The 20,256-nt window shown below is 36.1% G+C and overlaps 2 protein-coding genes and 1 long non-coding RNA gene across 4 annotated transcripts; 2 read left to right on the top strand and 1 right to left on the bottom strand.

The window, feature by feature from the left end:
- The first annotated feature begins 2,579 nt into the window (after positions 1 to 2,579).
- Positions 2,580 to 3,851, top strand: LOC148208099 (uncharacterized). The gene is made up of 4 exons (XM_088119691.1): positions 2,580 to 2,679; positions 2,848 to 2,918; positions 3,026 to 3,119; positions 3,745 to 3,851. Exons 1-4 carry the CDS (start codon positions 2,580 to 2,582, stop codon positions 3,849 to 3,851), a joined length of 372 nt encoding a protein of 123 aa, XP_087975817.1.
- Positions 3,852 to 13,379: 9,528 nt separating this feature from the next.
- On the bottom strand, positions 13,380 to 15,304 carry LOC148208098 (uncharacterized). Of its 2 annotated transcripts, XR_015788962.1 has the most exons (3): positions 14,467 to 15,213; positions 14,104 to 14,375; positions 13,380 to 13,980 (listed from the first exon to the last, which is right to left on the bottom strand). It is a non-coding gene; the product is annotated as an uncharacterized LOC148208098 (long non-coding RNA). The 2 variants fall into 2 exon arrangements; XR_015788961.1 differs by lacking the exon at positions 13,380 to 13,980 and having other exon boundaries at positions 14,020 to 14,375; positions 14,467 to 15,304.
- A 1,587-nt stretch (positions 15,305 to 16,891) lies between these two features.
- Positions 16,892 to 19,760, top strand: LOC111021697 (uncharacterized). The gene is made up of 3 exons (XM_022298734.2): positions 16,892 to 17,118; positions 17,408 to 17,744; positions 19,460 to 19,760. The coding sequence occupies exons 1-3, from the start codon at positions 16,973 to 16,975 to the stop codon at positions 19,523 to 19,525; spliced, it is 549 nt and encodes a 182-aa protein (XP_022154426.1). The 5' UTR covers positions 16,892 to 16,972; the 3' UTR covers positions 19,526 to 19,760.
- The last annotated feature ends 496 nt before the right edge of the window (positions 19,761 to 20,256 follow it).

The raw sequence follows: 20,256 nt of genomic DNA, 5'->3' as shown, positions 1-20,256 counted from the left end.
GACATGATTTGCCTAAAGTCGAAACAGACCGTTTTCTCGGATTGTTTAATCTTGATAGCATCCATACACACTATAGAATGGGTCCTCATAATAGAAAATATCAAGAATCTAAGGAATTTGAGTTGTCCTTATCTGAAGAATTCAAGAGGATGAAGTTATCTTGTTGATCTTAGGTTTCTCCTTCTACTTAGAAGAAGATATCCGAGTGATTTTAGGCTTTTCGCTATACAAATCGAGGGGAAATAATGTATGATAAAAGGTCTCTAATGTTTTTGAATCCCACGTCCTTTTTAAAATAATGTTGATGTAACTGAAAATAAATGAGAGTAGTATTTGTAATATCTTGTACTATCATAGTATTAGAAATTTTCTCCATCTACCCATTAGCAAAATTTGGTTCATTCAACCATGTATCAACAAAATTAATTTTTTTGGAGTGATATGTCCACATGTACAAATATATTAATAAAATAATAATATTTAATTGCACACACCAATCTTCTATTAACAAATCATATTTAGTGCCTTGTTTTACTAGAATAAATTAATTGAGAGTTTTTACAAAATTAATAAGGAATAAAAAGTTATTTAAGAAATTAGGGGTCATATAATATATTTAACTTTTAGTTTTAAAAAATTAGACCATTTATTTTTGTCGTCCAACTAATTGACATTTTTTTAATACGAGCACCGAAGGTACCCTCATTAGTTAACATTAAATTCTAAACTTTATGTTTTTGGAATGGTTTTTGTTCATGGCCACCTTCTATATTTGGCGGCTTTCTAAAAGTATCAATCAGTAGACATCTTTTTAAAAAATCATGGGTAAATTGCAAAAATCACCCTAAACTATAATAGTTGTTGACCACGAACTTTTAATTGCAAAAATTAAATCCTCCAACTTAAATAATGGTTCAAATTAAGCCTCTTTGTTAGTTAAGTTAACCTTCCGTTAAGTTCTCCTTTAAAAAACAAATTGATATTTTAAAAAATAAAATAAAGCCATTCATTAAGTTGATCACGCTAACAAACAAAGTTTTTCCCTAGAGACAGGGAGAAAACAAAGAGTTTTCAAGATTTCTAGAAAAAGGTTAAGGAAAAATCGATTCTAAACAAGATCACTACTTGGATTCCAGTTTCGATGATAACATATGCTCAACTTGAGAGTGTTTAATGGTAAGTAATACAGAATCGAGTATCATCTTCTTACATTTTCTCATTTTCATAATTTTGGATGTAGAGTTTTGAACGTGGCTGAGTTTTGATCTTTTCCTTCTCAATTTATTGTTAAGTCACTTGATATTATAGCAAAAATGGAGATGGAATGTTGCTGAAATTTTGTTAGGTGTTCACTTATGGAGGTTCATATGTAGAAGTAGATGAAACCACTATTTTTTTTTAGTATAGAGGAAACCTGACATAACAATAATTAAATTAATGTTTATTTATTATATGTTAGGTCCTCCATTATATATATATTTTATGATTTTGGTTACTTAGATGATTTTTTTAGCATGTTGGTTACATTAACAATATGTAATATATGCAGATGAGAGAATACGTTTTCACGATGTCTTTACATCATAGAGGTCGATTTATTTACAATGACAGAACATCATATATAGGAGGGTCGATACATAAATTTGAAAATTGTAGTTCTGATATGATGTCCGTCCTTGAAATTGAAGAAAGATTGAGAGAGGTAAATGCATTAGATTGGAATAAAATATACTTTTTAATTTCATATATGAATTTTGATGGAGGATTAAGACTTTAGTGGTCTGATAATAATATTTTGGACATGTTAAATTGTGTTGCTCCTAATAAAATACTACATATATATGTAGAGCACCCTAGCAATATTTTTGATGAAGGAGAAAGCTTTATGGATGTTGAAGTGATTACAAAAACACCTATTGACATAATAGTTTAGAATTAGACGATATTTGTGGTAGTAGCGATGGAGGAATGCACATAGAAGAACTACAAACCTTGATTATGATGGAGAGGATGATGACGAATTGTTTAATGAAAAGTGTGATGGTGTGGGGTTAAACTTAAGGGATGGTGGTGTAGGTTTATATTTAGAGGATGAAGAATTGTGTAATTCTGAATGTGGTTTTTCTTTAGTCACCTAAACTTATCCATTCAATCTGATGATGTTGTCATCGAGGGATCACAAAAGTATGTTGAGTTTCATCCTTCTATGTTGAAGGATAACATATAATTTACATTAGGGATGAAATTTGGAACATTAACTGAATTGAGAGATGCAATAAGAGAATATTCTGTACGATCTGGACATGGATTGATTTACCAGAAAAATGAACCTTAAAGGGTTACAGTGAGATGTCAAGATGCATGTAATTGGAGGTTGCATGCCTCCAATAGACAAGATGAATGTACGTACCAAATTAAGACAACCAATAAGCATGCAACGGCTAGTTGGCTTGCTGAGCAGTTTTGACAGATTTAAGACTCAACTGGATGTGGATTGGAGAGCAATTGTAGATCTTGTGAGGAAGGACTTTAATATTAACATCTCAAGGCATCAAGCATATAGAGCAAGGAAGATTGCAATGCGTAAGCTTGAAGGTAGAATTGAGATGCAATATGCCAAGATATGGGATTACAGTGAGGAATTGAGGAGATATAGTTCTGGTAGTTCTTGTTTACTAAGTATAGATATACCTCAAATTCATATGCAACCTATCTTTAGAAGCATGTAAATTTGTCTCACAACATTTAAAAATGAGTTTTTACAAGGCTATAGACCAATAATTGGGTTAGATGGGTGTCATTTGAAGATTACAACTCATGGGTAATTGTTGACTATTGTGAGAATAGATGGGAATGAAGAGATTTTTCCATTAGCTTTGGCTGCGGTAGATGTAGAGTCGAAGGAAAAATTGATGGGTGTTTATGACTGATCAACAAAATGTAAGATTTATTTATATTAAATGTGATTTTATTGTTGATTTTTTTTGCTAATGTATGGTAATATTTTTAATCTTTTCTATTTTAGGGTTTAATTTCCGTCATTGAGAAAGTGGCTCCTAACGCTGAACATAGGATTTGTGTACGCCATTTGTATGGTAATTTCAAGAAACATTTCAAAGGTAAGTAATTTATATAAATACATTTCAATCTGTTTAATTTATATTTAATGGTTGGAGCTTCTACATATATTGTTGTGGGCAGTGTGATATAGCTCAATAATTTTTAAGAATGACCTTTATACATGAGGAGATATGTATAGACAATTTGTGCACCTTGTGATCTTATTTTGATTGTTATTAGGGTTGTAAAAGAGTTTATTCAGCCAAAATTCATGAGACTACTTGTTTAAGAAAAACTTAAAAGTTAAACTAATGTTTAAACCAACCTTTTGGTGAACTACCTCACTCATAGTGGTCAAAACTAATTGGATCAATATCAAGTCACGTTTATTGGTCAAATCGATTGAGTCAACTTTGTAATTTGTTTTGAGGTGAGATAGACTTTTAACCATGCTTATTTCCAACCAATTTATTTATTTATAGTCTAGCTAGCTGATACTAGCAGATGATTGAATGAATGTGTTATTTTCTACTCGATGGAACTTGGAAATTAAAATTTTAATATTGATTTGTTGAGGAAATGCAAGATCACTGAGCATGGGAGTTGAATATGATAGAATTGTTGTATATAATAGAATCACCTTTATTAATAAATTGTTGTATATTGATCTCATAATTAACGCAGTTCCTACGAAACTTTGGACAAGACGTGCATTTAAATCACACTCAAAATATGACATGCTGCTTAATTACATAAGTGAGTCATTTAATTCCTACATAATTAGAGGCTAGGAGCAAGCAAATTCTTACTATGTTCGAAGTGATTAGGAAAACCTTATGTCTCAGGTTCATAAAAAGCTAGAGGTCTTAGAAAAATGAGAGGGAAAGCTTACACCAAAAATTCAAGCTAAGTTAGAAAGGGCCAAACAACTTTCTAACAATGGGTCTCCTAAGCTTTCAGGTGGTGAAAGATTTGAGGTAGAAGATGAGAGGAAACAGTTCATAGTAGACTTTATTCAATATGCACACATGTACTTGCTATACATAGGATTTGACGGGAATACCGTACCCTCCCTCCATTAAATTTATTTGGTTCATGAGGAAAGACCCCGAAGATTATGTGTATAGGTATTTTCATAAACAAACTTTTGATATTACCTACTCTCACTATATTCAATCAATTAATGGAGTAGATCTTTGGCATAATACTTGTTATGGAGAACGAAAATGACCCGAAACGAGACAAGGAGTTGAAGTCTGATTGGGGAAGACCGGCCCGGGACATAACGGGCCGGCCAAAAGAGTGACCTAACGCTGGGGCAGAGAATGAGGAAAGCGACCAGAGGGAAGCCCACTGAGCCACGAAGGGCTCGGCCCCGACCTGGTGCTCGGCCCCGACCCGGTGCTCGGCCCCGACCCGGTGCTCGACCCCGACCCGGTGCTCGGCGTCGACCCGGTGCTCGGCCCCGACCCGGGGCTTGGTCCCGAGCCGTGCTCGGCCCACGGCCCAGCCAGTGATCCCCCGTCTTCGATCGACGATGTCGCCCAGGCCCTGCAACGGTGCATTAGGGTTAGCTACGGAAGATTCTGGAACAACTTCACGCTATAAGTATTGATCCAGCCTTAGAGGTATAGGGGGAAGAGAGTTGACTACATTTACGTTATTCTCTTGCTAACTTAAGCATCGGAGCCCGTGTGACTAGAGTCGCATCGGTTTAGCTCGATTTGATTTTGCAGGTACTAGTCCCGGATCAACAAGTTTGGTGGATGCGAGGTAGTGAACCGGAGGACCGAAATCCACGCATCAACAATTGGCGCCGTCTGTGGGGACGATACAGCAAAACGAGTTTCGTCGAAGCAAAATCCCGATCTGAGGTGAAATTTCGATCCAAGGCGTGTAGGGTGCAGTGGCCGACCATTCAGGCGTGGTAGGACGAAGCCCTGATCATCGACTTGGTCCGAAAGCGACATGAATCCTGATGAGAGCCATCGGTGCTTCGAAGAGGAGAGCCTGAAAGAAGCGGCTGATCACTTAGATGAGGCAAGACCGAGCCCTGATCGTCAACTTAATCCGACCACCCTTGACGGGGGAGAACCAGTGTCAGGTCCGAATAAAGCGACAGACCTCTCGGGAAAGGCGAGGCCGAGCCCTGGTTGTCGACTTAATCCCACCACCCTTGATAAGGGAGAACCAGTGGCGGGCCTGATTAAAGCGACAGATCTTTCGGGAGAGGCAAGGCCGAGCCCTGGTCATCGACTTAATTCGACCACCTTTGATAGGGGAGAACCGGCTGAAGAGGTAGAATCTGTCCCTCTGACAGCCGAAGATCGACGGGTCAACATCGGAACCAAGTTGGGGAGTGAGGAAAGAGAAAGCCTTAAAAACTTCCTCAGAAGCAACGCTGATGTGTTCGCATGGTCACCGGAGGACATGCCGGGAATCGACCGAGGAGTTATGGTACATCGACTCAACGTCGACGAGAGCTGTAAGCCAGTGAAACAGAAGCGTCGCGCGTTCAACCAAGAAAGGAACGACATTGTAGCTGAACAGGTGGATGAGCTACTGAAAACAGGCTTCATTCGGGAAGTACATTATCCCCAGTGGATATCCAACGTGGTGCTGGTAAAGAAGCCAAACGATAAATGGAGAATGTGCATCGACTTCACGGATCTAAATAAGGCCTGTCCAAAGGATTCTTTTCCTTTGCCTCGAATAGATCAACTGGTTGATGCCACTGCAGGACATGAAAGCTTGAGTTTCATGGATGCCCACTCTGGATATAATCAAATCAAGATGCATGTACCGGATCACGAGAAAACTTCTTTTGTCACGAGTCGAGGCTTGTATTGCTACACCGTGATGCCGTTTGGATTAAAGAATGCAGGTGCAACCTACCAACGAATGGTGAATCGGATGTTTGCAGCCTTAATCGGCAAAAATATGGAAGTCTACGTAGACGACATGCTGGTAAAGAGTCGAAAGAACGAGCGACACGAGGAGGATTTGGCAGAAGCGTTCGACATCTTGCGAAAGTACAAGATGAAGTTGAATCCCACCAAATGCACGTTTGGAGTGACTTCAGGCAAGTTCCTGGGATTTTTAGTGCACCAAAGGAGAATCGAAGCCAATCCAGATAAGATCAAAGCTGTTCTGGAGATGGATCCACCTAAAACTCTAAAGCAGCTGCAGGGACTCAATAGAAGGATAGCAACACTCAACATATTCGTTAGCCGTTCCACTGACAAGTGCCTACCATTCTTCAAAATCTTAAGGAAGAAAGGACAATTTGAATGAACGGAAGAGTACGAGGCTGCCTTTAAGGAGCTGAAACAGTACCTAGGGGCAGCTCCACTCCTCGCAAAGCCGATCGTGGGTGATGAGCTCTACTTATACTTAGCTGTATCCAGCACTGTGGTGAGTTCCGCGTTAATAAAGGAAGAAGATGGACGACAATCCCCAATTTACTACACAAGCAAAGCAATGGTAGATGCAGAACTTAGATACCCACCAATGGAGAAGCTGGCATTGGCACTGGTCACTTCAGCTCGGAGACTACGCCCGTATTTCCAAGCTCACAAAATAATGGTCCTCACCAACTTTCCCTTACGACAGATCTTACAAAAGCCAGACACTTCTGGACGACTGGTAAAGTGGGCTGTAGAGCTCAGCGAGTACAATATTCACTATAAGCCAAGAACTGCCATGAAAGGGCAGGTTGTGGCAGACTTCATAGCGGAATTAACACCAACAGAGCCTCAAGTATATAGTATCGACCCACAAGTGGTTGAGGAAGAACAACTCTGGACACTCTACGTAGATGGGTCCTCAAATTTTCGGGGATGCAGGGCAAGACTCCTACTAATCTCTCCAGATAAAGAAAGATTCGAATATGCGCTGCGATTCAACTTTCATGCATCTAACAACGAAGCCGAGTACGAAGCTCTACTAGCAGGACTAAAAGTGGCCAGGTACGTTGGGGTCAGGAACATACTAATACTTAGTGATTCACAGCTGATTATGGGTCAGGTGAAAGAGGAGTTCCAGACTAGAGAACCGCGAATGGCGAAATACCTTTCACAGGTAAGAAACGAGCTCGACCAGTTCTCAAAATATGAGATTCGACAAATTCCACGTGTTCAAAACGTCAACGCCGATGCGTTAGCTCGACTAGCTGCGGCTTATGAAACCGACTTAGGTAGAACTGTACCGGTCGAGATTCTACCCGAGCCAAGCATAGAAGCTCAGGAAGCCATGGATATCGACAATCAAGGGCAACCAGAAGAAAACTGGAAGAGCCATTTGATCAAATATTTGAAAGATGGGATCCTGCCTACTGAAAAGATAGAGGCCCAGCAGCTACAACGACGAGCGGTCAGATATGTGCTTAAAGACGACAATCTGTACAAAAGAGGCTACTCGTTGCCGCTTTTAAAATGTCTAACGTCCGATGAAGCCGACTACGTCATGAGAGAGATACATGAGGGTGTTTGTGGGAGCCATTCTGGAGCACGATCCCTAAGTCACAAAATAATTCGACAAGGGTACTACTGGCCGACCATGCTGAATGACACGAAGCAATTCACCAAAAAATGCGACCAATGCCAACGGTTTGCAACCGTACCTAGACAACCGCCAGAGCCTCTGACAAGCATAATGAGTCCTTGGCCCTTTCCTCAGTGGGGAATAGACCTTATAGGGCCTCTCCCACTAGGAAAGGGCCAAACCAAATTTGCAGTAGTGGTAGTCGACTATTTTACTAAGTGGGCCGAAGCCAAAGCCCTAGCGACAATTACAGAGAAAAAGGTCACCGACTTCATCTGGAAGAACATAATTTGCCGCTTCGGAATACCCTACGCCATTATCAGTGACAATGGGAAGCAGTTCGACAATGCTGCCTTTCGAGAATTTTGCAGGGAGTTGGGCATTAAGGACATCTGTTCCTCGCCAGCACATCCGCAGGCTAATGGGCAGGTTGAAGCAGTCAACAAAATCATCAAAAGAACTCTGAAGACCAGATTAGAAAAGCTCAAAGGGTTGTGGGCAGAGGAACTTCCCAACGCATTATGGGCATACAGAACGACACCTTGTACTTCGACAGGAGAAACGCCATTTTCATTATCATTTGGCTCTGAGGCGGTAGTGCCAGTCGAGATCGGACTCCCCTCCCCAAGGGTAGAGCAGTTCACTCTACTTGACAACAACGAATCCGTAAAGCTCAACCTCGACCTATTAGAAGAACATCGAGAAACAGCACGACTACGAACGGCTGAATACAAAAATCGAATAGCTCGATACTACAACTCGAAGGTCAAGCAACGTGACTTTAGAGAAGGTGATCTGGTGTTAAGAAAGGTTATGCCCAATACAAAAGATTCAACTAGCGGTGCGCTTGGGCCAACATGGGAGGGCCCATACAAAGTCACTAAAGTGGTGCGAATAGGCACTTATGCTTTAGAAGACCAGCGGGGGAAGGCCTTACTACACCCGTGGCACGCCCAACACCTCAAAAGATACTACCACTAGTTCGACATATTTCTGGACATTTTTATGTTTCTCCATTATTTGGACCAACTAAGCTTATTGTAACCAAATCTTCGACAGGACGATTTTCCTACTAATAAAGTATTCGACGTTCGACGTGATACTTGAGTTCTTATGTTCATTCTGAAATAAATTTCTCAAGCAGGGGGCATCATATAAATATCTACATATCTACGACCTGAACATCTACATATATACGACCAATCAAGGAACTCAAAATTGGGACGGACCTAGAAGCAGGCCGATAAGCTGAAAGCCAATCAGTGAAACCAGGGAAAAGAATCCCGAGGTGCTGAGAAAGGCATGCGTACGGGCCCAGCAAGGTTAAAACAGAAAACAGGCAAGCCTAACCGATCAACGAAACCCACGGGTAGAAAATCATATGGCAAAAGCCAAAATAGGTTAAAAACCCGAGGGTGTTGATTTAACTGGGGGTAAAAAACCGACAGAAGCCAAATATGTTAGAAACCTAAGGGTACCGACTAAACTCAGGGTATAAAGGCCATTGGCAAAAGCCAAGTGGGTTAGAAACCCGAGAGTAAACCCTGAGGTATAAAACATGGGCAAAAGCCAAATAGGTTAGAAACCCAAAGGTATCGACATTAGTTCTGTTAAAGTTAGATCCCAAGGCCAAAATGGTTTAAACTCAGATGAGAATAAAACCAGGCTCAGGAGACTTGATTATAGTCAACGAAAATTGGAAAAACTTCCAATTCATGAATAGTATCAACAAGTTCAAGGTACAAAACCAGTGGCAGGAACCAAGCATTAAGATCCAAAATTGGATCAAAAGCTTTTGGTAGAAGCCCTGTGCGTTAGCAACCTTCCCATTTTTAGCCACTGATATACAATGATCTCGTGGTAACGACAAAGCGACAAGTACTCTCAAAACAAAGATCATTACACAATTATTCGTCTTCTGTTTTGAGAGTGGGGGCCATTGTTATGGAGAACGAAAATGACCCGAAACGAGACAAGGAGTTGAAGTCTGATTGGGGAAGACCGGCCCGGGACATAACGGGCCGGCCAAAAGAGTGACCTAACACCGGGGCAGAGAACGAGGAAAGCGACCAGAGGGAAGCCCACTGAGCCACGAAGGGCTCGGCCCCGACCCGGTGCTCGGCCCCGACCCGGGGCTCGGTCCCGAGCCGTGCTCGGCCCACGGCCCAGCCAGTGATCCCCCGTCTTCGATCGACGATGTCGCCCAGGCCCTGCAACGGTGAATTAGGGTTAGCTACGGAAGATTCTGGAACAACTTCACGCTATAAGTATTGATCCAGCCTTAGAGGTATAGGGGGAAGAGAGTTGACTACATTTACGTTATTCTCTTGCTAACTTAAGCATCGGAGCCCGTGTGACTAGAGTCACACCGGTTTAGCTCGATTTGATTTTGCAGGTACTAGTCCCGGATCAACAAGTTTGGTGGATGCGAGGTAGTGAATCGGAGGACCGAAATCCACGCATCAACAATACTAAAATGGAACCTATCATTCCCCTGTATATTAAAAAATTGCCTGAAAGACCAAAGAAACAGCGAAAGTGAGATTCTGATGAACCATCTAAATCTACTAAAAGTAGTAAGATGTACAATGTTACGAAGTGGAGTAGGTGTGGAAAAAATGAGCATAATATTAGATATTGCAAAGGCCAAGGCAAAGGAAAATCATCAACTTCTAAACTTTTATGATTTTGTTATTTAACCTATTATTTTGTTCCCAGTAGTTTTTTTTTTCCGTTCTTCCTTATGTTTCAAATTAGGAGAAAATCTTCTATGATGAGGTTTGTGAGTAAACATGGAAACATGAACTAAATTTAGTATAGGTAAGAATTGTGCTATTTTTTATGTAACAACAATGTATTGTTGATACTACTTTTTATCCAATAGTGCTATTTCTTATGCGTTTTATGCTTATACCAAATCTTTTTTTTTCTTTTTTTTAGGGATTGAATGATCCTGCTGTTTTTATGGATGTTGATGCTTATAAAGATGTTTCGATAATCGTGCTACTTTTTTATGGGTGTTGATGTGTTAGGAAATTGAAGACCCTCAATAATTTCCCCTTCCACACAAATATCCAAACACAACCAAAATATATGAAATTAAGAAGAAAAACTGTAAAAGCACAAGAATAACGACACAACAAATTATACTGGTTCACCACTAAGGGCTATGTCCAGTCTTTTTCACTCAGATGTGGGTAATTCACTAATAATTGTTTAAGGATTATAATACAAAACTCTCCCAAAAAAATATCCCATAGAGGTCCCAACAAAAGTCCTCTAGCTTCTAAGTATTATAGCACACTATACTTAGGTACAGGAATGAAAAACACTCACTAAAACCCATTGATACAAAATTCTTTTCAACACTGCCCACAACCACTTAAGTCCCTTTTATTTGGATTCTGTACAAATGAAACCTTAACATAAAGGCTGTATTTATAAGAGGGAAAATATCCTAATTCTTATAGGAAAACAATATTGTAATTCTTATAAGACAACAATATCCTACTCCCGGTAGGAATTGATAATAGTGTTGAAAAAATTTTTTCTTCATAAGACACGTGTTTCTTGTTTTGGCTCCATAATCCCAACATGATGCTGGTACCAATTTTCTCTTGGATGACATTGTAGGAGTCTTTTGGAAATGCATTGTTCTTTTTGTGTAAATGCTCCTTCAGATTTTTTTGTAAATGTTTATTGAAATTTTATGTACATGCTTGCAAAGAGATCACTTTCTATGTGCATATTAAAGAGTACAGAAAGGGATATACGAGCTAATGATAATTTGTAATGAGCATATGTTATTGGAACGATATTATCAAAATAGTATTGTGATTACTTTTAAAAGATTCTATTGTAAATTATTTTAATCTTGACGTAAGACTTACTGGAATTACTCAAAAAATCATGTATATATATTAGATTTCTACGTGCCAACTTTAACATGGATTGCAAATTAAAATTTTCCATTTTAATAACTTGTACGTGACATATCTTTCGATCTTATGTTACGAACATACTGCCATTTTTCTTGATATTTTAAATTGTTGTAACTCCAATCATAAATCTCAATTTATGGAACCAAGTAAAAATTAACAATCACCATTTTTTCAATTTGCATCAGTGTCATTTTTCAATTCCCATACTATCTCAAATATCAAACAATGTTTTATAATACATATATAGCTATTAAAGGGGTGCAAAGTACTGCAAATCACCCGTTTTATAAGTTTTAAATCTTCAAATATTTCTATATCATTTGATTTACGACATTACAAGCACCAATCATTGACTTCAAATTACGATCCTCTAAAAATGATGTGATGTGAAAATTTTTAGTTTGGATTAGATGATGATACAAAATGTATCAAGAACTTTACCATCATCCAAGACTTGCCCAAGTACTCTTACCTACACAAGAAAGAAAGAAACAACGAGAAACAAAAACGAATTATTTAGTAGAAAACATTCCCAACTTTTACAAGACTAGAGAACACAAGCTGGGCCAAAACAAAACCATAGATCCCCACATATATTGCTTCAAATTGATATAGGTTAAAAAAATGATGCTGAAGTCGTGAGAAAAAATAAAATATAGTGCACACAACTGTCAATGACCATTTAACTTGTTTTCAAGATTCAACTACTCTACAATAATCTGCATTAAGTTCACTAAATAAGATACATGTTGCATTTGCACTGACTAGTGAAAAAGATTAAGAAGAAATTGAAAGACAAAGTGACCTAATTACTAGGAATTCAAAATTCAGCAACTGACGAATAGGTTGAGTACTCTATAAAGGTATTGGAAATAAAATAATAAAACAAGACTAAAATTCAACCGAAAAATTTCAAGATCATCTAAAGCACTCAATTCTGCATGAGAAGTTTCTCGATCAATCGATTAGTAAAATTATAGTTCATTCCTTTGTAAGAGGAATTCATCAGAGAGAATTTTTTTAAAATACAGGTTTCACATTTTTCTCAAACAAAATTAATTCAACTTGAACAACAAGAATCGTCCATACGATCGACAAAAACTAATTTTGTGAGGTTTCTTCTATACTTAAAAAAATAGTAGTTTAATTTACTTCCACATATGAACCTCCATAAGTGAACACACAAAAAAAAATTCAGCAACCTTCCATCTCCATTTTTGTTATAATATCAAATGACTTAACAATAAAATTGAGAAGGAAAATATCAAAACTTGGCCGCGTTTGAAAATGTAAGAAGATGATACTCGATTTTGTATTACTTACCATTGAACACTCCCAAACCGAGCATATATATATATATATATATTATGATCGAAACTGGAATCCAAGTAGTGATCTTGTCTAGAAATCTTAAAAACTCTTCGTTTTCTCCCTCTCTCTAGGAAAGAACTTTGTTTGTTAGGCATGATTCTGTAACTTAACGAAGCACTTTATTTTATTTTTATTTTTATTTTTAAACAATCAATTTGTTTTTTAAAGGAGAACTTAATGGAAGTTGAACTTAACTAATAGAGAGGTTTAATTTGAACTATTATTTAAGTTGGAGGGTTTAATTTTTCCAATAAAAAGTTTGTGGTTGTATTTGCTACAACTACCATAATTTAGGGATGGTTTTTACAATTTACCCAAAAATTATTGTCAATAGCAAGTCAAAAAAGAATAATATTTAGGTGTATTGATGATTTAGGCTGTAGGTCTGACTCATCACCATTTAAAAATTGACAATTAATAAGGATGAATACATACAAAAAAGAGATAAAAAGAAACTTTTCTTCTTTGTTCTTTTTTTTTCCAAATATAAATTAGTTATCAATTTTTTAAACCTGATCATGATCCGCATCAAATTTAAGTATTATGGATCGTTAAAAAAAAAAATAATAAAAGGCTGCCATCACGTGGAACACCATGCATTATTGTTTTTTTGTTTGGTTATGAGGCCATTTTCCCTCAATTATTTACTGCCACGGTGTCTCTTCTCACATCCTTATTATTTATATGCTAACGGAGGAAATTTTAGTGTAAGTGACCCAAGAAGTGAGTTTTTTGTTTTCTTTTTGTCAAATAGTTGTTATTTTAAAGAGAAGTGACCAGTTCCTTTATAATAGAATGAAGATTTGGTACTAGATGGGGACTAAAGCTTTTGTAATCCAACAGAAGAATGAAGCTTGTGTAATCCTCAACCTTCGCCATGAAGCTTGGCGCTTATCCTTCACCTCTTTGTGCTTGGTTCGAGCAATCTTGAGAGTATCTCCTACAACTGAAGAAGCCTCAAGCTCTTGCTTCGACCAAGAATTACGCCCTTCAATGTCCACTTTAATCTGGATAGTAGTATGACATATGGTAGTGTGGACGTAAAGGAAAAGCTCGAGTTAGTCACCTGAAGAAAGGAAATGAAAACAATGTTGGATATGTAAAGTGTGCAAACAAAGTCTCACATTACTTAGGGAAAAGAGTGATCGATGATATATAGATGAAGACAATTATCTCTATTGGATGAGACCTTTTGGGTGAAATCAAAAGCAAAGCCGTGAGGGCTATTCCCAAAATAGACAATATCATATCATTGTGGTGATACTTGAAATACTTGAGGTACCGTTGTTCTTAACCAGATTGATGGGAAAAAAATATAGATCATATCCTGATCCTTATAGGATAACAATTCCTACTCCTTGTAAATTTGGAGAGACTGCAAGGTCCAAACTCCCGATCTTCATAGGTTGGGTGGAGCTAGAACCCCCTTCAATTTTTGAAGAAGAGGCCGATCTTGAACTCCTAATATAACGTTGGAGACAAATTTCAGAATCATAATTGCAAAAGATTAAGTGAGTTCAAACTAAGTGAAAATCAACAAATCAAAACTCACCGAGTTTGGTCGAAGGAGCCGGACTTGGGGATTTTGGAGTATTCTCAGGCATATCGAGCAATCGCACTCGAATAGAAGGTCGTTCATACCAAGAGTGTTCACATGTCGACCTCTATGACAAACAAGTTCTCATACGCATAAAACCACTCGCTTTTCCACTTCTTGATAAAAGAAGGCACCTGACAATTTTTCCAACACCCTGCCTAGATAGAGGTAGAAGCAATTGACCTTCCTAGAGAGCTTTTTGACCTCGGGTGAAGCCAAGAGTTGTTCTACGGTAAGAAGCTCGGAATGCTCATCATTTTTTAATTCCAACCACCATATGGCGCCATGACGACACAAGACTAACAACATGCCCCGCCCGTCGGGAGCGAGCTGCACAGGTGCCAGACTTCTAAATTCGAACTCGAATCTTTAAGTATAGGGTGACACATCCCTCTAGGAGATCCTCAACCATTTCCCCCTTCTATAGGAAGCCTCATGCCTATATATGTTGGAACGTCATATTGTTCCCCAATAAATTTAAGGTATCCCTTTGACAACTTAGAAGGATAACCTCCTCTCTGACCGTGATCTTCGATGGACCACGCTGGTTTTAACTCTGCAGACTCAACACTCCCATAGTGAGAAGACCTCTATGAGCTACATTTTATGAGATTTATATTGGAATTATTTGTTAGTTTGTGTTTCTTTATGATTTACGCACATAAGACTTTTATAGGAATGAATAATTGGGAAAGAAACGAAGCATAAATGGATTAAATTGAGAGAAAATCATAACACAACGAGTAAGAAAGGACATCCCAATAAGTATTCAAGCTAAAATTCCAGAGGGAACAATATTGGGGTGCCTGTAGTAGAAGGAAACAGAAACACCACATATAGATTTTATCATTAATCTTTTAAAATTTTTAATTTTATCGTTAATGTATTAACAATTTTCAATTAAGTCTCTTTGTAAATAAAATTATAAAAAAATAAGCTTATGCAACCTGAAATTATTGTTTAATTAATATACTTGTACACATTATCACTTGAATACTAATCGAGACATGTGAAACTCATCATGTGCCTGAAAAATTTTCTATTATTTTCATAGCTATTCCTTCCCTTCATGCCATAAAATTTTCTTTTACAAAATTTTTTTAACATTTTTGAACCCCACGTCATTTTTAAATAATGTTGATGCAACTGACAATAAATGAGTGTAGAACATGCACTATCGTGTAGAGTAGAAATTTTCTCCAATCTACCCATTAGCAAAATTTGATTCAACTATCAATAAAATTAATTTCTTTGAAGTGACATGTCCAAGTGTTCATATATATTAATAAATAATATATAATTTAATTACACAGCTTTTTGTTAACAACTTTAATATTTTATTTATAACTTTTTTAGTACAACATGTAGATTGGAGATTCAAACTCATAATCTTTTAATTCGAGATAGGTACTTAAGTCAATGATCAATGTTTACGCCAATTGATCAATGTTTACGTTGGTAATTTAACCTATTCTTTTTACTAAAATAAATTAATTTAAAATTTTACAAGATTAATAAGGAATAAAAAATAATTTAAGAAATTAGGATCACATGATAAGTTTAATAAAAAAATTAGGCCATTTTTTTTTTATGTCCTACCACTTGACATTTTTTAATTAAGAGCACTAAAGGTACTCTCAATAATTCGCTTAAAAAAATAGTACCCTCAATAATTAACATAAATTCTGTTTGCGAAAATAATAATAATAATTAACATAAATTCTAAACCATATGTTTGATACTATTTTTTGTTTTTGTTGTTTTTTTTAGTACACCATGTGGAGGTGGGGATCGAACTTACAACCGGCAAACTCTGTTCGTTTTGGCTTGTTAAGTTATAGGCGTATTTCTTATTGACCATGTACAATTAATAATGATGAATACATAAAGAGAGATAAGAGAGATTTTTCCATGGGGAAGATGTCTATTGAACGATCTGTTGGGTTGTGACAAAATATTAGAATTGAAGTTTGTCGTAAAGATACAAAAAGAGAGTGTGCTCACTTAGAAGTTGTCCCACATAAAAATGATACCAAAAAAAAAATGTTCCAACTACTATAAAAGGAACTTATGGACTTGAGTTTTAATCATCAAGTATGGTATACAAACTCTAGTTAATCGAACGATTTCATGTGTTTCTTTATTTTACTGGTTCCTTTAAATTTCTCGATTATTTTATGCTTATTTATGCGGTAGAAGTAGGAGATTATTCCATCGCAATCAACACTGAGTATTATGGTTGGTAAAGAAAAAGACTGTTGTCATGTGGACCACCATGCATTATTGCTCTTTTGGTTTGATTTATGTGGCCATTTTCTCTCAATTATTTGCTGGCATTGTGTCTCTTCTTCATATCCCTATTATTTATATGCTAAATGAGGAAATATTCTTGTGAGTACTTTCATAGATTTGGTGAATCTTTGGCTTCAGAAGCTTTTTGTAAAATTCCAAGAGAAGGAAAATGGAAAAAGTGACATTGAAGCTGAAGGCCATTGAAGCTACTCCAGAGAACTTTGCAGAATATGGCCAAGTGATTGAGCCTGTAAATTTTAACCAAAAATTTGGACCACAAGACGCTAAATTGGACTTCGACAACGAAATTCCGAGGTAAAAGCTTCTAATCCCTTCACTCTCGATCGATTTATTTTCACATGAACAAAAGCGAGCGAAGAAGGAAGGAGCTGGAGGGCTTTTCCCTCCTTGTAGTCTAATATCCAAAAAAATTACATAGAAAAATCAAGATATTAAAGTTTTCCGTTATATATACAAAAAAAAAAAAAGAAACAAAGGGTTAGAAGGTAAGATTTTGCCCAACCTACTCAGTATTCTACTTCCTAAATTGAATCAACCCAATTCAAAAAACGCGTAGTCTAACAAGATCGATCTCGACAAACAGGTTTTATCTTATAAACGTCGAGGATGCACCTCTTAAATTCGGGAAGCTTGCGCATCATGCGGGAACGACACAGTGCCTCGGGTCATCGGATAGCAAAGTGTGGTATCTTGCAGTTGCAAAACCATCTGTTGTTAAAAGTGAGATTGGAGTTAACCATGAGAAAGCCGTGAGATCTGCCTGTGGTCATTACTATGTGGCTCCTGCAGTTGAAGAAGTTCGCGCCTTCAAGATTACAGGTCCAAAGTTTGTTATGATGCATAGAGGGACTTGGCACGTAGGCCCTCTCACAAGGGAGGACAAAAGGGTGTTCTACAACTTGGAAAGAAGCCATACTAATGTGAGTTATATTTCTCCGTCTTTGTCGAAACTAAGATTTTAAATGTCGATGTCAAATTCATCCCTAATATCAATGTTGAATCCATGAAGGCAAACCTATAGAAATATCGTGGAAAATCATATGTTGACGTAAATTTAATATCCTGATCAAAACACGGCAAAATAATATCAGAATTCTTTTTCACACTCAAAAAAGATAATATATGTCTTAGTATCTAGCTAATATTTATTTATATTTTTTTAAATTGAATTCTTATAGTTTAATTTAAAATTTTTCAATCTAGTCTTTTACATTGTAATATTTTTAGTTTTTTTAAAACAAATTATATTTTAGTTATATATATATATATTTGTTGTTGAATGTTGAAATTGATTAAATGTTAAATTGATTAAATTTAGTGAATAGAAAACTATTAAAGGAGGAATTAATCTTAAAAAAAGGGAAAAGTAAGAAAACTTTTGTCAACTTCTCAAAAATTGATAGGAACTATCATCTTTTCTCTCTAATTGTTACGTTAAGTATTATATCACGTAAATTTATCCTAAATCATTTTAAATATTTACAAATAGAAAAGACATAATTGAAAAATATTAAATCCAAAGAGAATATAATATAAATGGGAGAATCAACCAAACATTAAATGCTAAAACATATATTTAGCTAACAAGTTAGAACATCAAGATGGTTGAGTGAATTTGTTAAAGAATGTGAAAAAGAATGACCTAAATATATTGCAATTTATAAATTTAAGTTTTTAAATTTAGTTGGTAATTTAATATGGTATCAGAGTAATTGATTTTGAAATAGACTTCTATGGTATATTTTATATAATACTTCATTTATTTGACCCCGAATTAATTTCAAGTCTGGAAAAATATTAAGAATATAAATATGAGATTAAGTATGGATATGATAACAAATTAGCACAAACTTTGGGGTCTTATTCATATTCTTAATAGAAAATTCCTAGTGGCATTGAAGTCTGATCCCATCTACCTATCATACTTGTCCTACAACCCCATCAATCTCGTTTTCCTTGTTTTCTATTCCGTAGATCTCACACTTTTTCATCAATCTTATTCTCGTTGTTCTTTATTATGTAGATCCTGTATGTTTTCAATCATTATTTCACGACTTTTACTCTTTCATTCATCTACGAAACCATAAATTTTTAATTATTTATTTTACAATTTTATTCTTTCTTTGTTTATTCTTAGTACTAATATTTTTTCTTCTAATAAAAAATTATACATTTTTATTAATTGATGTGATTTTAATATAAAATTTTAATTTATCAATTATTTAATTTTACTGTATTATTATTAACTAGTATCAATAAAATGGTTAAAATAGAATTCATTATTATTGAATAATAGAAATATATCTTATTAACATTTTACATTAATGATATAATAAAAATTATATTAATCTATTTTAGTTGATGTAATTTTATTTTAATTATTTATTTTTTGTTAATATTAAATAAATTTTTATAATAAAAATATTTACTATCAACGAAATATTAATCAAATAAATTAAAATTTATTACTATTTTAATTAAAAAAATATTAGCACACTTTTTAGTTATATGAATTATGATTCCAAACCGTTTAAGTAAATAACAATAAGTTTCTGATTTCAAATCCATAAAATTTTTAATAAAACACATAAAAAAAATAATATTTCCATTTTCATTTGGATTGACTACATTGCAGGTCGTTGATCACACCGGTTACAACTTTGGAAAGGAATTAGGGACATTCTTTGAAATCGAAGACTAGATCCTTGTGCTTCAACTCAACCAAGTTTGTGTCTTATGATTGTACTAGGAAAAAAAAAGTTTGTCTTATGGAGCATCCTTTAATTGTTTCTATAATTTTGTATTATGAAAAGTCTCCACACAACATTGTTTGCGATTGTAAGGTGTTGAATGTTTTGGCTTGGGTATTATTATAGGTTCCATTTCAATAATTATGTTTGAATTTTAATAAAAGTTTGTTCCTATGAGTTTGGTTATAGACATTGTTGAAAGGGCTTCTCTTCAGTCTTAAAGTAGTCTTAATAGAGATGATGATAGATGATGTTCACCAAGTAATGATTCGAAATTGGATCTTGATCTATTTGATATTTTTTGGGAAAAGCTTTCTCTGAAGAAAAAGACCACCTATTTAGTGGAGAGATAGCGGAGGCCAACTAGCAATTCTAGAAAATTGTTGGCATTGATGGAGTCAAATCAATGGATGAATAGAAATAAGGAATGAAGAGATGTTGTAGAAGCCAGCTGACCCGAAGGGCCAAAGTTGAAATGTTGTCATAAATAGGCAGAAAAGAAAAGGCACGCGCGTTTAGTGTTTTGACGTTGGGGGTGTTTGTAGCGTTGAGACGCGGATATTATAATTAAGTGGTGGCTAAAACAGTGTTGATGCACAAATTCAGAGGGCTGTGAGGCAGTTTTTGGTAGAGTAGTGATGAATTCGAGATCTCGGGTTATAGTGCATTGTCGACCACCAGT

This window comes from Momordica charantia, assembly GCF_013281855.1.
Source record: "Momordica charantia cultivar OHB3-1 chromosome 11 unlocalized genomic scaffold, Mcharantia_2.0 BLBB01000011.1, whole genome shotgun sequence".
NCBI lineage: Eukaryota > Viridiplantae > Streptophyta > Magnoliopsida > Cucurbitales > Cucurbitaceae > Momordica > Momordica charantia.
This window is presented reverse-complemented; position numbering and strand designations above follow the sequence as displayed.

Excerpts from the sequence above, each read along its gene's own strand:
- LOC111021697 (XM_022298734.2), top strand. The coding sequence starts at position 16,973 with ATGGAAAAAGTGACATTGAAGCTGAAGGCCATTGAAGCTACTCCAGAG. Across the intron at positions 17,119-17,407 it reads TTCGACAACGAAATTCCGAG|GTTTTATCTTATAAACGTCG; the intron begins GTAAAAGCTTCT and ends CTCGACAAACAG. Across the intron at positions 17,745-19,459 it reads TGGAAAGAAGCCATACTAAT|GTCGTTGATCACACCGGTTA; the intron begins GTGAGTTATATT and ends ACTACATTGCAG.
- LOC148208099 (XM_088119691.1), top strand. The coding sequence starts at position 2,580 with ATGCGTAAGCTTGAAGGTAGAATTGAGATGCAATATGCCAAGATATGG. Across the intron at positions 2,680-2,847 it reads TGGTAGTTCTTGTTTACTAA|ATGGGAATGAAGAGATTTTT; the intron begins GTATAGATATAC and ends TTGTGAGAATAG. Across the intron at positions 2,919-3,025 it reads CGAAGGAAAAATTGATGGGT|GGTTTAATTTCCGTCATTGA; the intron begins GTTTATGACTGA and ends TTTCTATTTTAG.